Source organism: Nomascus leucogenys, chromosome 11 (genome assembly GCF_006542625.1).
Source record: "Nomascus leucogenys isolate Asia chromosome 11, Asia_NLE_v1, whole genome shotgun sequence".
In the NCBI taxonomy this organism is placed as follows: domain Eukaryota; kingdom Metazoa; phylum Chordata; class Mammalia; order Primates; family Hylobatidae; genus Nomascus; species Nomascus leucogenys.
Genome location: NC_044391.1, coordinates 66,096,585 through 66,114,369, shown reverse-complemented (window position 1 = coordinate 66,114,369; position 17,785 = coordinate 66,096,585). Strand labels below are relative to the sequence as shown.

Here is a 17,785-nt window from a genome sequence, read left to right as displayed (position 1 = left end):
TGACATAGCCATTGCTCAATAAATATTTGCTGAATAAATGAATACCTGAGGCCACACAATTTTAAAGTAAAAATTATCTATGTGCCTTACTGGAAACCTTATATATAAGAACCTAAACTGATAGTCTATGATCTTTATTTGGTGGTATAAAATGTTTAAACTAGGCTCACTGACTTAAAAAAGGCTAGTCATAAATTAACCTGTGTTGTAAATGTGTATATCTCTAGGGGAGCAAATTCATTTGCAGTGCAACCACATTTTATATTTTAGCCTACTAGAATTCTAGTAAAGCCAAAGTGACTGTAATCACTGAGGACCTATGTACATCACAAAATGATGCATGTGATTCTGTTACTGATGGTGGAGAATGGTACTGGAGGTTCAAGGTGAAAAAGGACAAAAGCACCTGCCACATTCCAGAAACCAGTATCTTATTCATACCTCTTTTGAGAGGTTAATAAAGCTGTCAGGGAAATAAAGAATAAAGCAATCAAAATCACCAAGGACAGACTGGCATAATTAAGGAAGCTGTCTATCCCTTTGCACCCTAGATTACACATTACACATCTCATTTGGCTTAGTAAAGTCATTGTTGTGAAGGACTTACTTGTTAATTACACAGTAATAGTACTGATTGTAAACACAAATATCTACCATTTTCTTTCTATTACCCACCTTTTTCAGTGTAAAAAGCAGGGACTGCAATGTCTAAGTAGTAAAATTAATGAATATACTATGATAAAGTAGAAATCAGTTGGGATTAATGAAATATATGAATAGATTGATTTCAAATATTCTTATAGCTTTGTTAGGCAAAGTATTGATGGTGCTGTCATTGTATTTTCAACTTGCCAATCTTTTTTTAACCTACAAAAACGCAAGAGAAATCCATCATAGGTACTTAATTTGTGGAAAAAAAAAATTAGTCTAATCACTGTGCTATTTATTAGTTACATGTTATGTTCTCCAGAAGGTTTGGTAAGCAGAATACATTATTTAATCGGAACTTAATTTAAATTCACGTGTTGGTGATAAAAACATTTAATGTTAGTGGACTGATTTGATGAGGAATTTACTCAACTGAGTAATGTATGTTCACTAGGGGACAAAAAACAGATGAGCATTTTAAATGATAAACATAGGATGGAGTGAATATTTAGCTGAAGTTCACTTCCAAATATGACTTTTAAATCAGTATCACAAAAGAAAGAAACACTCATTCTGAGTAACACAGAAAACAAATTTTCAGAGAAGAAAAAATTAACACCCATAATTCACTGCCAAGATAACTATTCTATTAGTTAAGTGTACAATAAAGTTTTTCAGTAAAGTGTTTTCCAAACTTATCTGCTTAAAGGAACAACTTTGGAGAGCTTATTTAAAATGTAGATTCTTGAGCCTCTCTCCTGGAGCTACTGACTCAGCATGTATGGGATGGGGCCTGGACCATCTATTTTTAACAAGCAACCCAGGTGACTTCTCATAGGACAAGTTTAGGAAATCCTATTTTCTAGGACACACCTTTTTCTGTGCATATATGCATGCACAGGTGCACACAAGCAGCTATTCTTTTGTGACGATTTATCCCTGTCAAGCCTGTTTTATGAGAGAATTTGGTATAGCTGATTTTTGCCAATCCTGCTGTACCCCTTTACAGATGATCTTTTGAAAAGGTAACACATTTGCCCTGCTGGTACCAGGTAAATGACAGCCTCTTCATTCAACCTACAGCCAGACCTCAGGAGGAGCAATCAGAAAAAAGGTTTTCTCTTCTCCATGTCTTTGTGAACATGTTGCTAATTCCCTCAGCAGGATAAAATAGAATGATCAGGTCTTACTTTTCAGAATTTCATTGTCCTCTCTGTTTTTAAGGTTTCAGCCCAGAGATACTTCCCATTTTGGAAATAAGAAGCAAGAATTGGATTCATTGCTCTTGGTGATAATACTCAAAAATAAAACCAAATGTGCTTATACCAGCAACACATTTCACAGCTGTAATTTGAAACTGCTGATTCTAATTTAATTTATTCCTTTTCACCTACAATCTTAGTATAAACAAGTAGACTGTAAAGCAAGGGAAAAGATAAAAATATAAAGACCTCCCCGCTTTAGTCTAAAATATTTAGGAGCTAAAGATAGATCTGACTTCACTCCCTAAAACAAAAGACAGAACACCTGCCAAAAGTTAGCTGGGAAGTAAAACCACCCAACACTGGCTGCCATATCTCTTACTGAGCCTATCCTAACATGAGGCTCAAGTTTCCAATTCATGAACTACCTGTTGCAAACGTCATTCCCAGGCAAACTTTCCACACTGTTCTGATTCCTCATAGTGCCTCCCCACCTTCTGCTATCCCTTTATTTCTTCAATTTGAAGAAGATAAGCCAATTTTTAGTCTATGCAATCATGCCTTCCTCTTCATGAGGATTCATGAGACAAATTTTTCTCAGGAGGATCTTTCATACCAGAACACTATGTTGCTTTGGAACAACCAGTTTTGTTTTTATTGTGTTGAAACTTAAATAAATTATGTTATCAATAAAATCCTCTTATATTCTTTGGCAACTAAGAAGTTGAGAGGCAAATTTGCAGCTGATCTCTAACTTCTGAACAAGACCTTATGGTTGATAAGAAATCATTTTATTACTCTGACACATGGCTTCATTTTATTTTTCTGGCTTTTATATTTCTTTTACCCTGATTTAGTCTTTAATTACTTTCATTCTTGATATATTTCCATAGGTGACCTTAAATACTTTTTTTCCCACTTCCCTCCTAACATTTATATTTATTTTAATTGATAAATAAAAATGTTATGTATAACATGTTGTTTTAAAATATGCATATATAATGGAAGCCAAAATCAAGCTGATTAACATATGCATTTACACGTCACAAACTTTTGTGGTAAAAAACACTTAAAATCTACTCCTTAACAGTTTTCAAGAAGATATTATCAAATAGTCAGCTGTACAATAGTTCTCCTAATCTTATCCCTCCTATCTAACTAAAATTTTGTATCCTTTGACCAACACCTCCCCAGCATCCTCTCACCTCCAGCCCCTGCTAATCACTATTCTACTATCTACTTCTATGAATTCAACTTTTTACACTCAATATGTAAGCATCGAATACTATTTAATAAATTATAAATTCATTCATGCATTGCTTAACAACAGGGATACATTCTGAGAATGTGATTTCACCTTTGTGTGAACACCATAGAGTGTACATATGAACATACACAAACCTAGAAGGTGTAGCCTACCATACACCTAGGGTATATGGAATGGCCTGCCACTCTTCGGCTACAATCCTGCACTGCATGCGACTGAGCTGAATACCACAGGCAGCTGTAACACCATGGTAAGCATTAGTGTATCTTAATATAGAAAAGCTACAGTAAAAATACTGTATAAACATTTTAAAGATGGTATACCAGTTTAGGGCACTTATCATGGATGGAGCTTGCAGGCCTGGAAGTTGCTGTGGGTGAGTCAGCAAGTGAGTGGTGACTGAACCTGAAGGCTTAAGACATTATGTGCACTACTGTAGACTTTATAACACTGCTCACTTAGCTTAAAACACAAACACACACTACAGCTGTACAAAAATTCTTTCTTTATATCCTTATTCTATTGCAAATATTTTTCTATCTTTAATTTTTAACTTTTTAAACTTTTTTGTTGAAAACGAAGACACAAATACACACATTAGCCAGGCTTACACAGGGTCAGGATCATCAGTATCACTGTCTTCCACCTCCATATCTTGTCTCACTGGAAGGTCTTCAGGGGCAATAACAGAAATAGAGCTGTCATCTCCTGTGATAACAGTGCCTTCTTTTGGAATACCTCCTGAAGTACCTGCCTGAGGCTGTTTTACAGTTAACTTCCTTTTTTAATTTATTTTTTATAAGTAGGAATATACTCTAAAATAATGATAAAAAGTATACTTTTAAAATACATTACAGTAAACACATAAACCAGTAACATAGTCATTTATTACCATTAACAAGTATTCTGTACTATACATGATTGTATGTGCTATATTTTTATATGACTAGCAGCCCAGTCCAATAGATTTATTTATACCAGCATGACCACAGACATGTGAGTAATGCATTGCACTACCATGTTAAGACAGCTATGATGTCACTAGGCAACAGGAATTTTTCAGCTGTGTTACAATCTTAAGAGACATCATGGTATATGTGGTACACTGTTGACTGAAACATCATTAAGCAACTTGTGACCACACATAAATAATTTAATGTAGTATTCACATAAATAAGTAGGGTGCTAATAACTATAAAAAGTACACACTGCATATTAAAGCTAATAAATGAATGCTTTGAGTTACACTATACTATCAGTTATAATATTATCTCATTAGGCAAAAATAACCAAATACTTAATATGCATAAGACTTAATGAGGAACCGAGCCATATGATCACTTCAATAGATACAAGAAAAAGCATTTGATAAGCTTTAAAACCCAGTTATTATAAAAATGCTTAGCAATCTAGGACTAAAAGGGAACTCCTTTAACTTTTTAAAAGAAATCTATCAAAAATGTATGGCAAGTGTAATATTTAATCGTGAAATTTTAGAAACATTCCCATTAAAATCAGGAACAATAGTGACTACTATGTGTATTGGTTTTGTTCAAGAGGTCATAGCCATTGCACTCAGACAAGAAAAAGAAAGTATAAATATGGCAAAGAAAGAACAAAATTGTCATCATTTGTAGACAATATGGTCTTCATTTGAGAAAATTAGTAGTATTAAAAACTACTAAAACTAAAAAGAGCTTATCAAGGTTCTTAGCGCTTACAGAAATCAATAGACTTCTTTTACACACAGTAAATCATAACTGCATTTAAAATGCCTCTGACAATAGTAACAAAAATTTTCAATAATTGGAAAAAGTTAATAAAAATGTACAAGATCTTCATGGACACTACGGGTTGAATACCTCTTATCCAAAATGCTTGGAACTAGAAGTATTTCTAATTTTGGACTTTTTAAGGAATTAGAATATTTACATTATACTTACCAGCTGAGCATCCCACATGTGAAAATCCAAAATGATCCACTAAGCATTTCTTTTGAACGTCAAGTCAGCACTCAAAAAGTTTTGCGTTTTGGTGCATTTTGGATTTGGGATGCTTAACCTGTATTATAAAGCTTTACTTAAAGGATAGTAGATCTCAATAAAAGGAGTGATACATCATGTTCATCATAGTAAAACTTTTTGGTAAGTTTTTAAACATTTCCCAAGAGATCTCATCCAGACTCTAGGAAAACCGTTCTGGTCTCATGATGATTAATCCCAAACAATGGATAACAGTTTTTAGAAGCTCACAGGCTCTATAACCAGTTAGTTGTCTCACAGTATTTGAAAGTTTGAATTAAATTATAATTAGATAAATTTAACTTTGATCACTAATTAAAAAAAAATTCTCTATCCTACAGTCTCCACTGGCCAGATCCTTTTGCCACACACTAAAGAATTCTTAAGGTCAGATATGAAATACAAATATATACTTCCATATATAAACTTTTCAACTTCAAGGACATACATTTTCCATTAACTTTTACGAATGGATAACTGATTTTTTTAAGGTAAATAAATAAATCATATTCAGGATTGTTCCCACTGTTTTTGTACTACCTAGACCTCTTCCCCGTCTTCACCCTCATCTGAATTGTACCATTACTTGGTCACTAACACATCGGTTTGAAGGCAAGCGTCAGAGAAAACAAAATTCAAAAGATCAGTTCTGCCAATTGTTAGCAGTTCTGGAAGAAAGCAGCAATTACTAACAAAACTGAGCAAGAGGAGTTGGAGAAATATATGGGAATTTGTTTTATGTAAAACATCTTTGCTCTTTACAATATGGATCAAACATATTTAGATATATTTAATCATCTACTGTGCCAGATACTGCTGGCTGCCTACAGAACAGCCATTCTCCCCTCTTTATTACTAGGAAAAGCCTGCTTGTTCTTTAGGTATTCTATGATCAGGTGATTCAAGAGATGAAAGACCAATCTTGTTTAGTCTATGCTAATGACAATAATTCCATTCATGTTGCCAGTAGTTGATTTAGGAAGAGACTTGTAACAGACAATGAACTGTGAAAGGAAATCTGCAAAGAGCCCTTCTAGAGGAGCTTTCTTCCCTCTTAAAAAACAGCCCTGAGAAAGGGCATTCCTTCTCTCTGCCTCTGGCTACCTGGAGTTGCAGCAGCCATCTTAAATCAAGGGAAGACAATTTAAGAGCCAACATACTGAGGATGGCAGAGCAGGAGGATGGAATGACTTCATTAAGCCAATAAACTAATCCAGAAATGGCTGTATCTCCAGACTACTTAAATGAGAAAATAATTATTTCCTTTTAGCATTTAAGCCATTTTGAGTCTGGTTTTCCTGTTATTTGTGATTTAAAACATTCAAACATTCTGTGCCAAGCCCAGTACGGACTAAACAAGTGTTTGTTGCTGAAGCAACTTATAATCATCCTTATGTAAAATCTAAATGTAAATGGTTTATGCTTTTTAAAGCAGGGTGTTGTGTTTCTTAAGTGTTTTTGGTAATATGAATGGCCCAAGTTACATGATATTTGGAGGTTTGGCTAGAAAATTATTTTCTTTTTGCTCAAAGGATGATACATCCTTTGAAATACTCTATGTTTTTGGTGTTTGTAGCCCTGTCACTTCTATCTTTCTCCAGCCCTACAAAGTGTTTAACAATATCCTTTAGATAAACTCTGGTGGAGTCAACCTTGGGGTTGCTTTAGGAAATCAGTATGGTTTACACGTAAGTTTTTTTCTTTCAAAGAAAACAGGATTTTTAATTGCCTTTCCTTGGTATTGTCCTAAATCCTCAATAAGGCCTGACAAGGAGTACAACGGAACTCACAAATGTTTTTCCAAAGAAGAAAAACGTGATTCCAAAGTTAAGCTTTGAATTTCGGTGAAGTATACATAAATTAAGTAATATGTGCAAATACAGTCTGAAAACACTTCAAAGCACAGCTTATAAAAACAAACATCAAGGTATATCAATCCATGAGTTCAAGGATTGCCAAAATTAATGATGATTTTTTTCCTCCTGATTTATGAGAGCTACCTTGGGACCTATGTTTCTGTCTGAAGCAAATGCAGAACTGATTAATAATGTAAGCAGCTCTAGGGCCCTTCACCATGGCAGTAAAGCTCTTGTCTAAAACCAGAACTGTTTCTTTTACACTTTAATGGATTAGATCTGTTTAACTTACTTTATATATTGCTCAATCCAGATCCATTGGCATATGGATGCTTAATGAATATTTGATGATGGTGACTATGACTGCATAGAATGTATCTTAGTGTCTACAGGAAAATGAAAGTACCCTAAGCTGTTTTACTTTAGTGATAAAATTGTATAATAACAGGAAAATCATGCCTTTTCATATCAGGGCATTATTTTAAGAAAATCCCAAATGGGAAGATATAAGAATTAAAATTTATGATCTAATAATGCTAAAAAATTATGTAACATCTATATATGTTATTTTATTTAATCTTAACCATAATTATATAGCCTAAGTATTTAGGATCCAATTTCCCTGAATCTAAGATGCCATTGATTGTATGGTGAGCCAATATTTTATGTATTAATAAGAAAAAATTCAACAATGAAATTATGATACAGCATTTGTAAGATCCAACTGATTTTAGAGATGTCGAATGTAAAAAAGAAAAAAATATTTGATTTGAAAATTTGCCTAAGTCACATAGCTACCCATCCAGAAACGATACTTTCCACTCTTCTGAGTTCTGACCAGTAGCATATGAGCACAACTGATGTAGTTACTTTGAGGCCAAAGTGGTAAAGAAGCATGAGTACTTTCTTCATCTTATCTACCATTTATCTATGTTGGTATTCAGGATGACCCGGGAGTCTACCTGTGGAATATGGCAGAGCTTCTGTCAGGCTTGGGTTTCTTGATAACTGCAAAGGACAGAGGCCCAACCCCAAACTATGTGCCAAACAGGGATGCTACATTTGACCTTGACGTGAACAATAAACACTCTGTTTTTGTGTTAAGTCCCTGTCATCTGGGAGCTTGTTTGTTACAACTAGAATTACTCCAATAGAGTGGCAGAATTAGAACTTGAAGGTCAGTTTCCAAAGTCTGGGCTCATTCTATTCCACCATGCAAATATAAAATGCCAAACTTAACCCCCTCTGAAACAAACAGATGAATAAAACAGTACTGATTACTTCATTTTTTAAAAGGTTTTATCACTTGATTTGAAAGAATGGGCAAAAATCAATAGATTTAAAGTTGGCATATTTCAAGAAGACAGTCTAGACAGGGACAATTAAAGTTTTGTGTGTGTGTGTGTGTGCGTGTGTGTGTGTGTCAGAGAGAGAGAGGGAGAGAGAGCACATATATGTGAAATGGGGAAGAAAAAAAGGATGAGGAATGACTTCTAAAGTAGGTGAAAGTAACACCATATGCACTCTTTTTTGGTCTGTTTTAGTTTAATGCAGTTTGGGTACAGGTAAAAACGTTCCAGGGAGTTGTTTATAACCCTGCCCTACTGTTTTAATATCCTGAGAAAAAGATGGCCCTTTACCTTAAAAAGCTTGGTGCAAAGGAAAGGGAGAAGAGAGCAGCTTGACTGGCAATGCAATGAATGAAAGGGAGGAAAGGGAGGGAAGGGAGGTAACAGAGAAAAATGTGAGGTCAAGAGCACAGTTTCCATATTCAAGACAGTTTGAACCATGGCTTCACCACTTGCCAGACTAGATTCCATGACCTTGTATACTCATCTAACCTAAGGGTCATCTCTATCATCCATAAAATGGTGTGATTATAGAACCCACTTCATGCTGTATGAAAGGAGAACATGTATGCAAATGTATGTACAATACCTGAGTGAGCACACATTGAAAGCTAGTTGTTATTACACTTGTCATTATTAATCATTAGCTTCCTATGCCACCTAATTGAACAGCCAGGCATGCTTAAGGTAAATCTCTTCTGTACAATACAAAGTCCAATTCCTTGAAAGAAAGTCTGCTTTCAGCTGTGAAACCAAATGAGGTTAAGAGCCTGAGGAAGTTTCTGATTCATATTTAAAAAACGTTTTGTTAATGTGCTTTGAGAGAACATGAGCAGAGAAAATATGAAATTGTTTTGTGTATGATATTTCAACACCAGTTTCACTTTATTACTTATACAAAATAGCAGTTTTTTCATGTTACAATATAAGAAATAAAAAGAAAGGAAAATAGCATTAAAACTTACCCTTTGTTTTTCATTTGTACCCTTTTTATTGGTCTCTTTTCTGCTTTCATCCTCATATACTAGAACAAAGTCAATTCTTCGCTGGCCATCATTAAAAAAGAGGGAGTCAGGTTTTCCATTAAATTCTGCCTGTGTAAAACAGAAAAACAAATTGTAATATATAATTTTTTGAAAAAGTGCTGACTTATAAGTGTTAATTTTCAAGCTTTAATAGGTTTATTGTGAAAGAGAAATACATCCACTACTAGTTAGCTTACCAAACAGTCATGGCCACTCTGACTGACATGGCAAACATGGTCTATTCTTGGTGAAAGGAAGTATTTGAATTGAACAGTACAGCATTATCCTATAAACTCATGAGAACATATCAATATTACATATGTAACACAATCATCCCAGAATTATTTCCACCTCAAGCAGCAAAGGCATATCAAGGTTGAAAACGAACATAGTAAACAAAACTGCTTATTTAAGGGAGTGAAGTTTATTTAACAAGAAAAATCTAAGACAAAACACTGTTGATGAAAATCTCTTCCTTCTTATGTCTTATTTTCTAACCTTTTACCATTTTTCATGACTTCTTTTTGGACCTACCTCACCGCTTTATAGCAGATATCATGGGATAACGTCAAACAAATGCCAAAAGATACTCCCATATAAACAAAAGCTGCACTAGTCATCGGTGTTTGTCCCCTAATCTACAAATGATGTCCCTCATTCCCAGCAAACAAATTTTAAAAAACCAAAAGAACCAGCAACAACAAAATATAGAAGCCTTTAGTTTAGAGCTTAAAATCCTTATGGTTTAAAAGGAAATGACGGCAGAACAGAGACCAAATACAAAAATACCTGTTAGCATATGGAGTTGGATAGAATTGTTCTAATTTACGCTGAGGAATGATTTGAATTTGTGTTCTCACACAGCTTGTCAGAATGCTCATGTTAATTTTGTTAAGAATCGACTGCTTTTTAAGTAAGTGATATTGAAAAGTTTTCTATGATTCATTAAAAACTGATAAGGAGATTTCATTTTGCAATCATTTGGTGTATAACTTGTACATTGTGTTCATTAAATGTGATTAATTCTCCTCTTCATTCAGTATCAATTAGCATAGAAGCTACGCAATTTTACCAAACACCACTTTCTCCTTTTCTTCACACTTTTGAGAACATGTATTTTTTGATACTTACATGAAATGTGATATTTATCATTCCTTTCCCCTTTTCCACTGTGGAACACATGAAGGTTTATTACCAGTATTTGAAGTTTCTAATTGGCAGGTTTTTTCACCAGCAGAATGAATGCTGCTGATGTAACCCATCTCAATGCACCTTCATCCAGTGCATTTAACCAGGAATTCTATGCACAAACAGCGTGACTGCCGTGAGACCTTTCCTATCCAGGACAATAAAGGGCTAGGAAAACAAAGACACATCCATGTCTTAGGCTGATACCACTATCCAATCTTATATTTGCAATTGCAGTTATTTCAAATCAATAAACTTTAAGAGTATTTAAAACTATATGAAAATGCTGAGCCATGTCTTTTTTATTTCAGCCACAGAGTCCTTTCGGTCCATTCAATTTCTCTTATTTTCAATGAGGACTATACTATGGGTGACCAGTGCTATTGCTAGAGGAAAATTGTGCATGGAGAAAAATATATATATATAATTTCTCAGAAGAACAAAGGGGAAGTGGGGTCCAGTGGAATATAGTCAGGAAAACCTGGTCATCACTGCAAACATCTGAAAAATGTACAAAAAGCCACTTGTTCTCTGTAGCCCACATTCTGTTGCCTTTGATGGAGTCCAGCAGGAGCTCACTGAAGTTAAGTTCTGAAGAATTAGGCCTGGAATGAGAAACACATCTGTACATGGCTCTAGGCACTCCTCCCTTGCACAGTGGCACAGGTTGGCAGTTAGCTCCCAGATAATCTGGTCTGCATGCAAACCTCCCATGTGTGATGCAAGACCATGGCCCTTTATTTGGAGGAAAACCTCACTGACTTGGCAACATTTGCCTGAGTGTAATAAGTAGGTCAAACTCCAATATGGTACTATTAGAATGCAATACTAGAGAAAAGAGTGCCAGTCTCTACTGCTGTAAAATCCAGGTTTCCTATCTCTTGGCAGAAGACATTCTACCACATAACGGGGAAAAAGGGAGAAACTAATATCACTAGCCTGGAAAGAATATGTAACAAATAAGGGAACTGGTCTAAATAAAAACAGATAGTTAAAATGCTGAAGTTAAATTATTTGTCCAAGATCTGAATAAAGATAAAAATAAAGATAGTTAAAAATGCTGAAGTTAAATTATTTGTCCAAGATCTGAATAAAAGCAGTCAGATTAGGATCTTTGCTCAAATTCTTGTTTATGTGTAAGGGTGTTTGAAACTTGCCTTGGACAGCAAGTGAGATTGACTTACTGTATTGGAATTCCCAAATAGCCTATTCCTCCCCTGATACGGTTGCCATTTACTAAGAGATTGGAGAGTATTCCACGCTCATTTGGGTTAATGGTCTCTCAACCTTTATGCCTAGCAGGATGCAAGAAAGGTTTACTGTCTAACAATAAAGTTGAGGAATTACACTACGAAAAGTAAATATCAAAACATTCACATAATTTGAAGTGTAACTGATGTGCAAATATGGAAAAAACATGTGGCTCTCTACAATTTTTAAGACAAGAAAAAGTAGTTAATTCCAAGAAGAACACAAAGGGAAAAAAACTGTAATAATAGACAACTACTAAAGTAAAAATATGGGATCTTCTATTTTTCAGTAAATTGTGAATCCAGGTACATGGCAAGTTCTAGGGAAACAAAAGATTAGAAGCAAAAGCCTTTATGTGAATATTTAGATTTCACAAAATATGAAACATAACAAAATTTAACTTACATGCCATGCAGTTATGAATGACACATATTCCTATGTGTTTTTTCCTAACTGTAGCAGAGTTCGGGCATCAGAGTCAAGGCATGAGTAATAAGTAGAACGTTTTTTCCCCCCAACAAAATGGTGCAAAAATATTGCAGAGATAGAAGACACTAGGTCAAATTTTTTTCATTTTTATCAAAATGCAAACTACAGAGTTCAGGAAAAACAGTAATAATTGAGCCGAAAAAGTGCCAAGAACTGCAGGTATGGAAGGCTGACTTCCGAAGGTGGAAAGACAAGTACTGTGGAAGCTGGGGTGGGGAGGAAAGGAAGTAACATATTAGTAACTCTGGACACACAGGGGAGCCACACAGGAAGTCAGCTCAGTAAATGGTGTGTGCTGTAGGGAGTAAATGAGCTTGTTTTTGACCAGACCAGGCATTCAGGAATGTGCTGACAGCAAAGAAGCACAGTGGAAAAGGAGCCCATTCAAGGAGGAAAATGCATCCTGAAGCTTGGACTCCAAGTCTGTTTTAGAGTCAAACGTGTCAGGATGTTCCAAGAACATCCCTTGGTTGTGACTCTGTGATGATCAAGGTGTACTCAGGAATGGCCCAGAATGATTTTTGTACAAATCACACTGTCTGCTTCCTGCCCTGTTAAACCACACTGTCAGCTTCTGAAGGTTAGTGGCCAGGTCTTGCTTGTTCACCTTGAGTTCTCTGCTGATAACTCAAGGGCTCAGGTTTATTTTTTTCTTAGAATAAAATTTTCTTTTCTGATAAAATATATACTCAACACAAAAAAATTCTGAAGATACAAAAAAGTATACAGAAAAAAATAAAAGTCATATGTAATCCCATCTCCTAGACAGGAGCTAAGTTTCTTAAAATTTTGGAGTACATCCTTTCAGGTTTAGATGGACATACATGCATGCAAGAGCACACAAACACACTAACCAAAATGATACCATATTATACATACTGTTTTATAAACATCTATTATAGACACGTGCTTGTTTTATAGAAAGCTTTACAACATGTGTAATAGCTGCAATATAATTTAGTAAAACAGTTCCTCCACTGATGAGCACAGAAGCAGTTTCCAATTTTCTGCCTTTATAAACACTGCTGCAATGAGCATCTTTGTACATATGTATCTGTGCACATGTTCAATTACTAAATTCCAGAAGCAGATTTTAAGTGGCACAGCCTTTTTAAAAGCTTTTGATACATAGGTTGCAAAACTGTCATCCAAAATATTTATAAAATCAACATATCCACCAGAGGGTATGAGTGCTTTGCTCCACCCTCATTTGACTTCAGTGTTTTCTACTTTTCCCAATATGATAGTCAAAATATGTACTTTGTTTTTTTCATGTACACCTTTTAACTAGAGAGCTCTAACTTTGCTATGGATACTGCCCAAATGAAATACTCTTTTTTTTTGTGGAGTGCTTATTACTATCTTTCACTTAATTGAACAATCTTATTATTTAAACACTTTTCAGTAGATTGTCTTGGGTCTTCTTACTGATGAAATCCTGAAAACCACACAGGTAACTGAGTAAGTAGAGTAAAGGGCAATACTGACTAGGCCTATATGATTCCATGTGGTTCAGTCTGGGACTTCTGTCTGCTAAGAGAAGTCTGCTAAGTAGGGGAGGGCACCAAATATCTCTTCAAAGGTAAGCACTCAACCTGAGTTATGGAGAGACTGGTTATGAGAGGTTCCTATGCATCCCTTGATGGTGTTTGCACCAAGCAATCCAAACAAAGAAATGGTGTGATTTACAGCCACTGTGAAGGCTGGTATCCATTTGAACAGGTGGCTGAATAAGACAGCTTCAGAAGGGGCAGCAGCTGCTGGGAGTCGATGGTGTCCCAGCACAATCTGGGGTTGTGGTCATGAAAAAGAAAATAGGGAATGATGTATACAGTGACCTTAAAAGAGTTCATTTTTACTAAATTAGTCCCGAAAGGAAAAGGGAGAAATATTTCAGGGCACTGTCAGGTAGCCCCGGGTTTAGCAAGGTGAACATGTTTTCTGTAATGTGGACACTCAACTGGAATGTGGCATGATAATTTTAGAAGGGCACCAACCCGTTGACCGACTTTCCATTATAATTTACATGCCGCCTGCATAACTACCAAGTTATCAATTGTGTATTTTGACTCATATATTTCTTTAGATTCAAAACATACTACTTATTTGGTATACAAATAATTTGTTGCAAGTTAAAACTGATGTAGAAATTCTAAAAAATAGTCTTGTGTTTTATATAAGTAAATGGCTATAACTAGTCCTGAACTTGCTATTTTCAGTCATTTCTCATCAAGGATAGATGTAGTTCACTTATAAATACCATTAGATTGTGCCATGAAATGCCTTGTATGCAAGGGAATGTTCACGTATCAATGGCTTCCTGATTTTACCTCTGTTTCCGTTTGCCTGTGTTAAACTCTAGAGTTCTATCATTACAATACCACATTTTAGACCCTGGTGAGGATGAAGGCGCAATGCCTTGAGCATAGTGAGTATTAAATATTTCCCTCTAGTTCATGCCAAGAAAGCAGTACTTTTAGCAAACGGAGTTCTCATAGGATTTTCAGTATTCTTTAAATTTCTGAAAAAGGGTAGAGGAAATATGAAAACAGAATTTTGAAATGACATTTAAAATAAAACTTCCTTAAATGTCATTAATTAACAAGGGTGGAAGATGCTGAGTTAGGAGCCTTCTTATGGGGTAGAGGACTCTTACTGAATCTTTTTCTTAAGCCCACAGAGTTATAATTGTAATTTTCATTAGCATGACTAAATATACATATATTTGGCTTTCCTGTTTTCCCACAGACTTCTGACCATTTTAAAAATCTCAATGTAGCCTTCCTTAAAGGTGATCTGCAGAAAAGCAGAACAATAAATAATAAATGAAAAGAAAAAAATGTGAAAATGCCTATAGTGGTTGTTTTTATACTCTCCTTTTCTAGAAGACATCATCATCCATTTGCACTGTTCTCATCTGGAAGTGGTAATGTTGGTAAAAGAAATGTAGGAGAGATCAAACTTTAAGATATTCCCAATAAAGCATTACAAAAGACAGATATAATAAAACAAGACAGGTGGTAAAAGAGGACATTCGTGAGAGTGAATGATTATCCTCCTAAAGGCTAACCTCTTAAGGTTCAAATATCCTCAAGGCATCTTGCTTTAATATCCATTATGGATTTAATATCCAGCCATGCTTACTTCAAGCTTTTTTGACCCTGTGAGCATTTTCAGTTTGTACCATCTCCTGAGGAAGAACGATCTGTAGGTTTTCCACTTAGACAAGAGAGTTGTCCTAAATTACATTTCTGAACTTTTAAAGAAATAGCTCCAATCTTATATTCTGGAATGAGTTGGAACCAAAATAATACTGCTACAACCAGATTCTTTATGATTTAGTGAACTTTCACAATATTCTATCCACAAACTTTAAGATCCTTAGTTTTATGGAACAACAAATGTAGCTTGACTTCGTAACTGTATGTTCCCCTCCACCCATCCTCTGATTCTTCTTAATTAACTATACTTCAACTATCTTTAAGCTTACCTGTGTTTGGTTCTTAGACCACAAAACTGGTCACGACTCACAAATACTGGTGGTTCCCAGTCACCAAATCGATAGCTGTGAATTGCCCATCTTTTCTAAGTCACCTGTGTCACATGTGACTGTGTCAAGTTAGTAGACACCTGTGTCAGGTTAGCAGTCCCTCAAATTTCAAGCTACAGCTATTAAGACTTAAACTGAGATGAAGAAGATAAATAAGGTGTAAGTGGGGGCATAACCAAAGTAGAAAGTCTTGGGTTCTTTACTAGGTTCTCAGATAATTCTTCTGCAGCTTCCCTTAATGTTGTAATCTGTCACTCCCATAGTGACACATGTTTGAAAGTCATCTAAGGGTTTTTCCTGGTACGATTTCTTTGGTGAACTCATCTTTTACAGTAGGTTTCCATTTCTAGTCTTAGAACTGCCCTGGGCTATTTTTAGCTTTTCAGCTACACAAGAGTGCTGTCATAATCTGTAATTCCCTAGTAAACCGGTTATATCACGTGTACCCCTGGGCCATGATCTCAGACAACTGCTCTGGAAATCAATGTTTGCAACTTCATTCAAAGCCAGAGGAAGAAAAACAAATCAGAGTACCTAGTGCCCAGCAAAGCAAAGGATTGTGACAATTCCTACCAGTTGATTCACGTTTTATATAGATATTACTTTTCTTCCTTTAACTCAAAAAGCAGTTTACAAGAATGGCGTTCTTTGTGGTGTGGAAATAGGGATGCACAGATGTTTCCAAAACACGATTTTAAAAAATGAATGTCTCATTTAAAACAGTGGTGCAGGCCAGGCGCGGTGACTCACGCCTGTAATCCCAGCACTTTGGGAGGTTGAGGCGGGCAGATCACCTGAGGTCAGGAGTTCGAGAACAGCCTCAACATGGAGAAACTCCATCTCTACTAAAAATACAAAATTAGCCAGGCATGGTTGTACATGCCTGTAATCCCAGCTACTCGGGAGGCTGAGGCAGGAGAATTGCTTGAACCTGGGAGGCGGAGGTTGCGGTGAGCCGAGATCGTGCCATTGCACTCCAGCCTGGGCAACAAGAGCAAAATTCCGTCTCAGAAAAAAAAAAAATACAAAACAACAACAACAACAACAAAAAACAGTGATGCAAAAATGTTTTCAGCTGACTATAGATAGTAAATAAATAAAACCTTACAAAACTCTCTTAAAAGAGGATATTGAACATAAGCTATTATTATTTAACAGGTAAATGAAAAGAGTCCAAAATGAGAATAAAGAACACAGACTTTGGTATCTGGCAGAGCTACTAGCTTCAAATCTTAACTGTGTCAGGTACAGCTAGCCATGTGCCTTTGTGTGTATATTGTATCTCTTTAAAACTAAATTGACTCATTTGTAAAAGGGAAAATCATAGAAAGGCAGGGTTATTGTGAAGATTAAGTGAGATGATGCATGCAAGGCAACGGCACAAAACTTGGAATATAGTAAAAGCTCAATAAATGTGAGCTTTCACAATGGTATTCTCTACCTTAACAGGTAACAGTTCTTTATTCATTACTACCTGTGTTGGGTGCATTCACATAGCTTATAATCATCAGGAACTTCCACCTGCATCTTGCTTCTTCTCTCTATTGTTACTCAGATTATCAGGGATTACTTCTTTTAGCTATCAATTTACCTGTCTTTAATAGGTGTTGTGTTACCCTATTACCTGCTGCTTCTAACATGCTTTGAATTGGGCAACCAGATTAACTGAATTTGTTGAAATTCTCTCAAATTAAGAAGTAGTGCTTTGGTTTTGGACATCAGAGGCTTTTAGTCTTTCTTCAGGTTCTGAGTAAAGTATGATAAAGAGGAGGGCCTTATTCCACGTAAGAATAAAATATGTTAAGAGCGATTAAATTGTATTCTCCCCTTCTCCTAGCCTCTTTCAAAATAAGACGGAAGACATCTGGCGTCAAGAAGAATAAATACAATACCATTAAAGAATTATAAACAGAACCAGAGCCAGAGAAGGCAGGAGAAA

General features: G+C 35.6%; 1 protein-coding gene across 1 annotated transcript in view; it reads right to left on the bottom strand.

Annotated features, from left to right (window-relative positions):
• ANO6 (anoctamin 6) overlaps window positions 1–17,785 on the bottom strand; it is a 214,361-nt gene that overhangs the window by 87,840 nt on the left and 108,736 nt on the right. Inside the window, exon 3 of the mRNA XM_003252262.4 lies at window positions 9,309–9,437. Within this exon, the coding sequence (XP_003252310.2) occupies window positions 9,309–9,437 (129 nt within the window). The remainder of the gene's footprint in view (window positions 1–9,308; window positions 9,438–17,785) is intronic.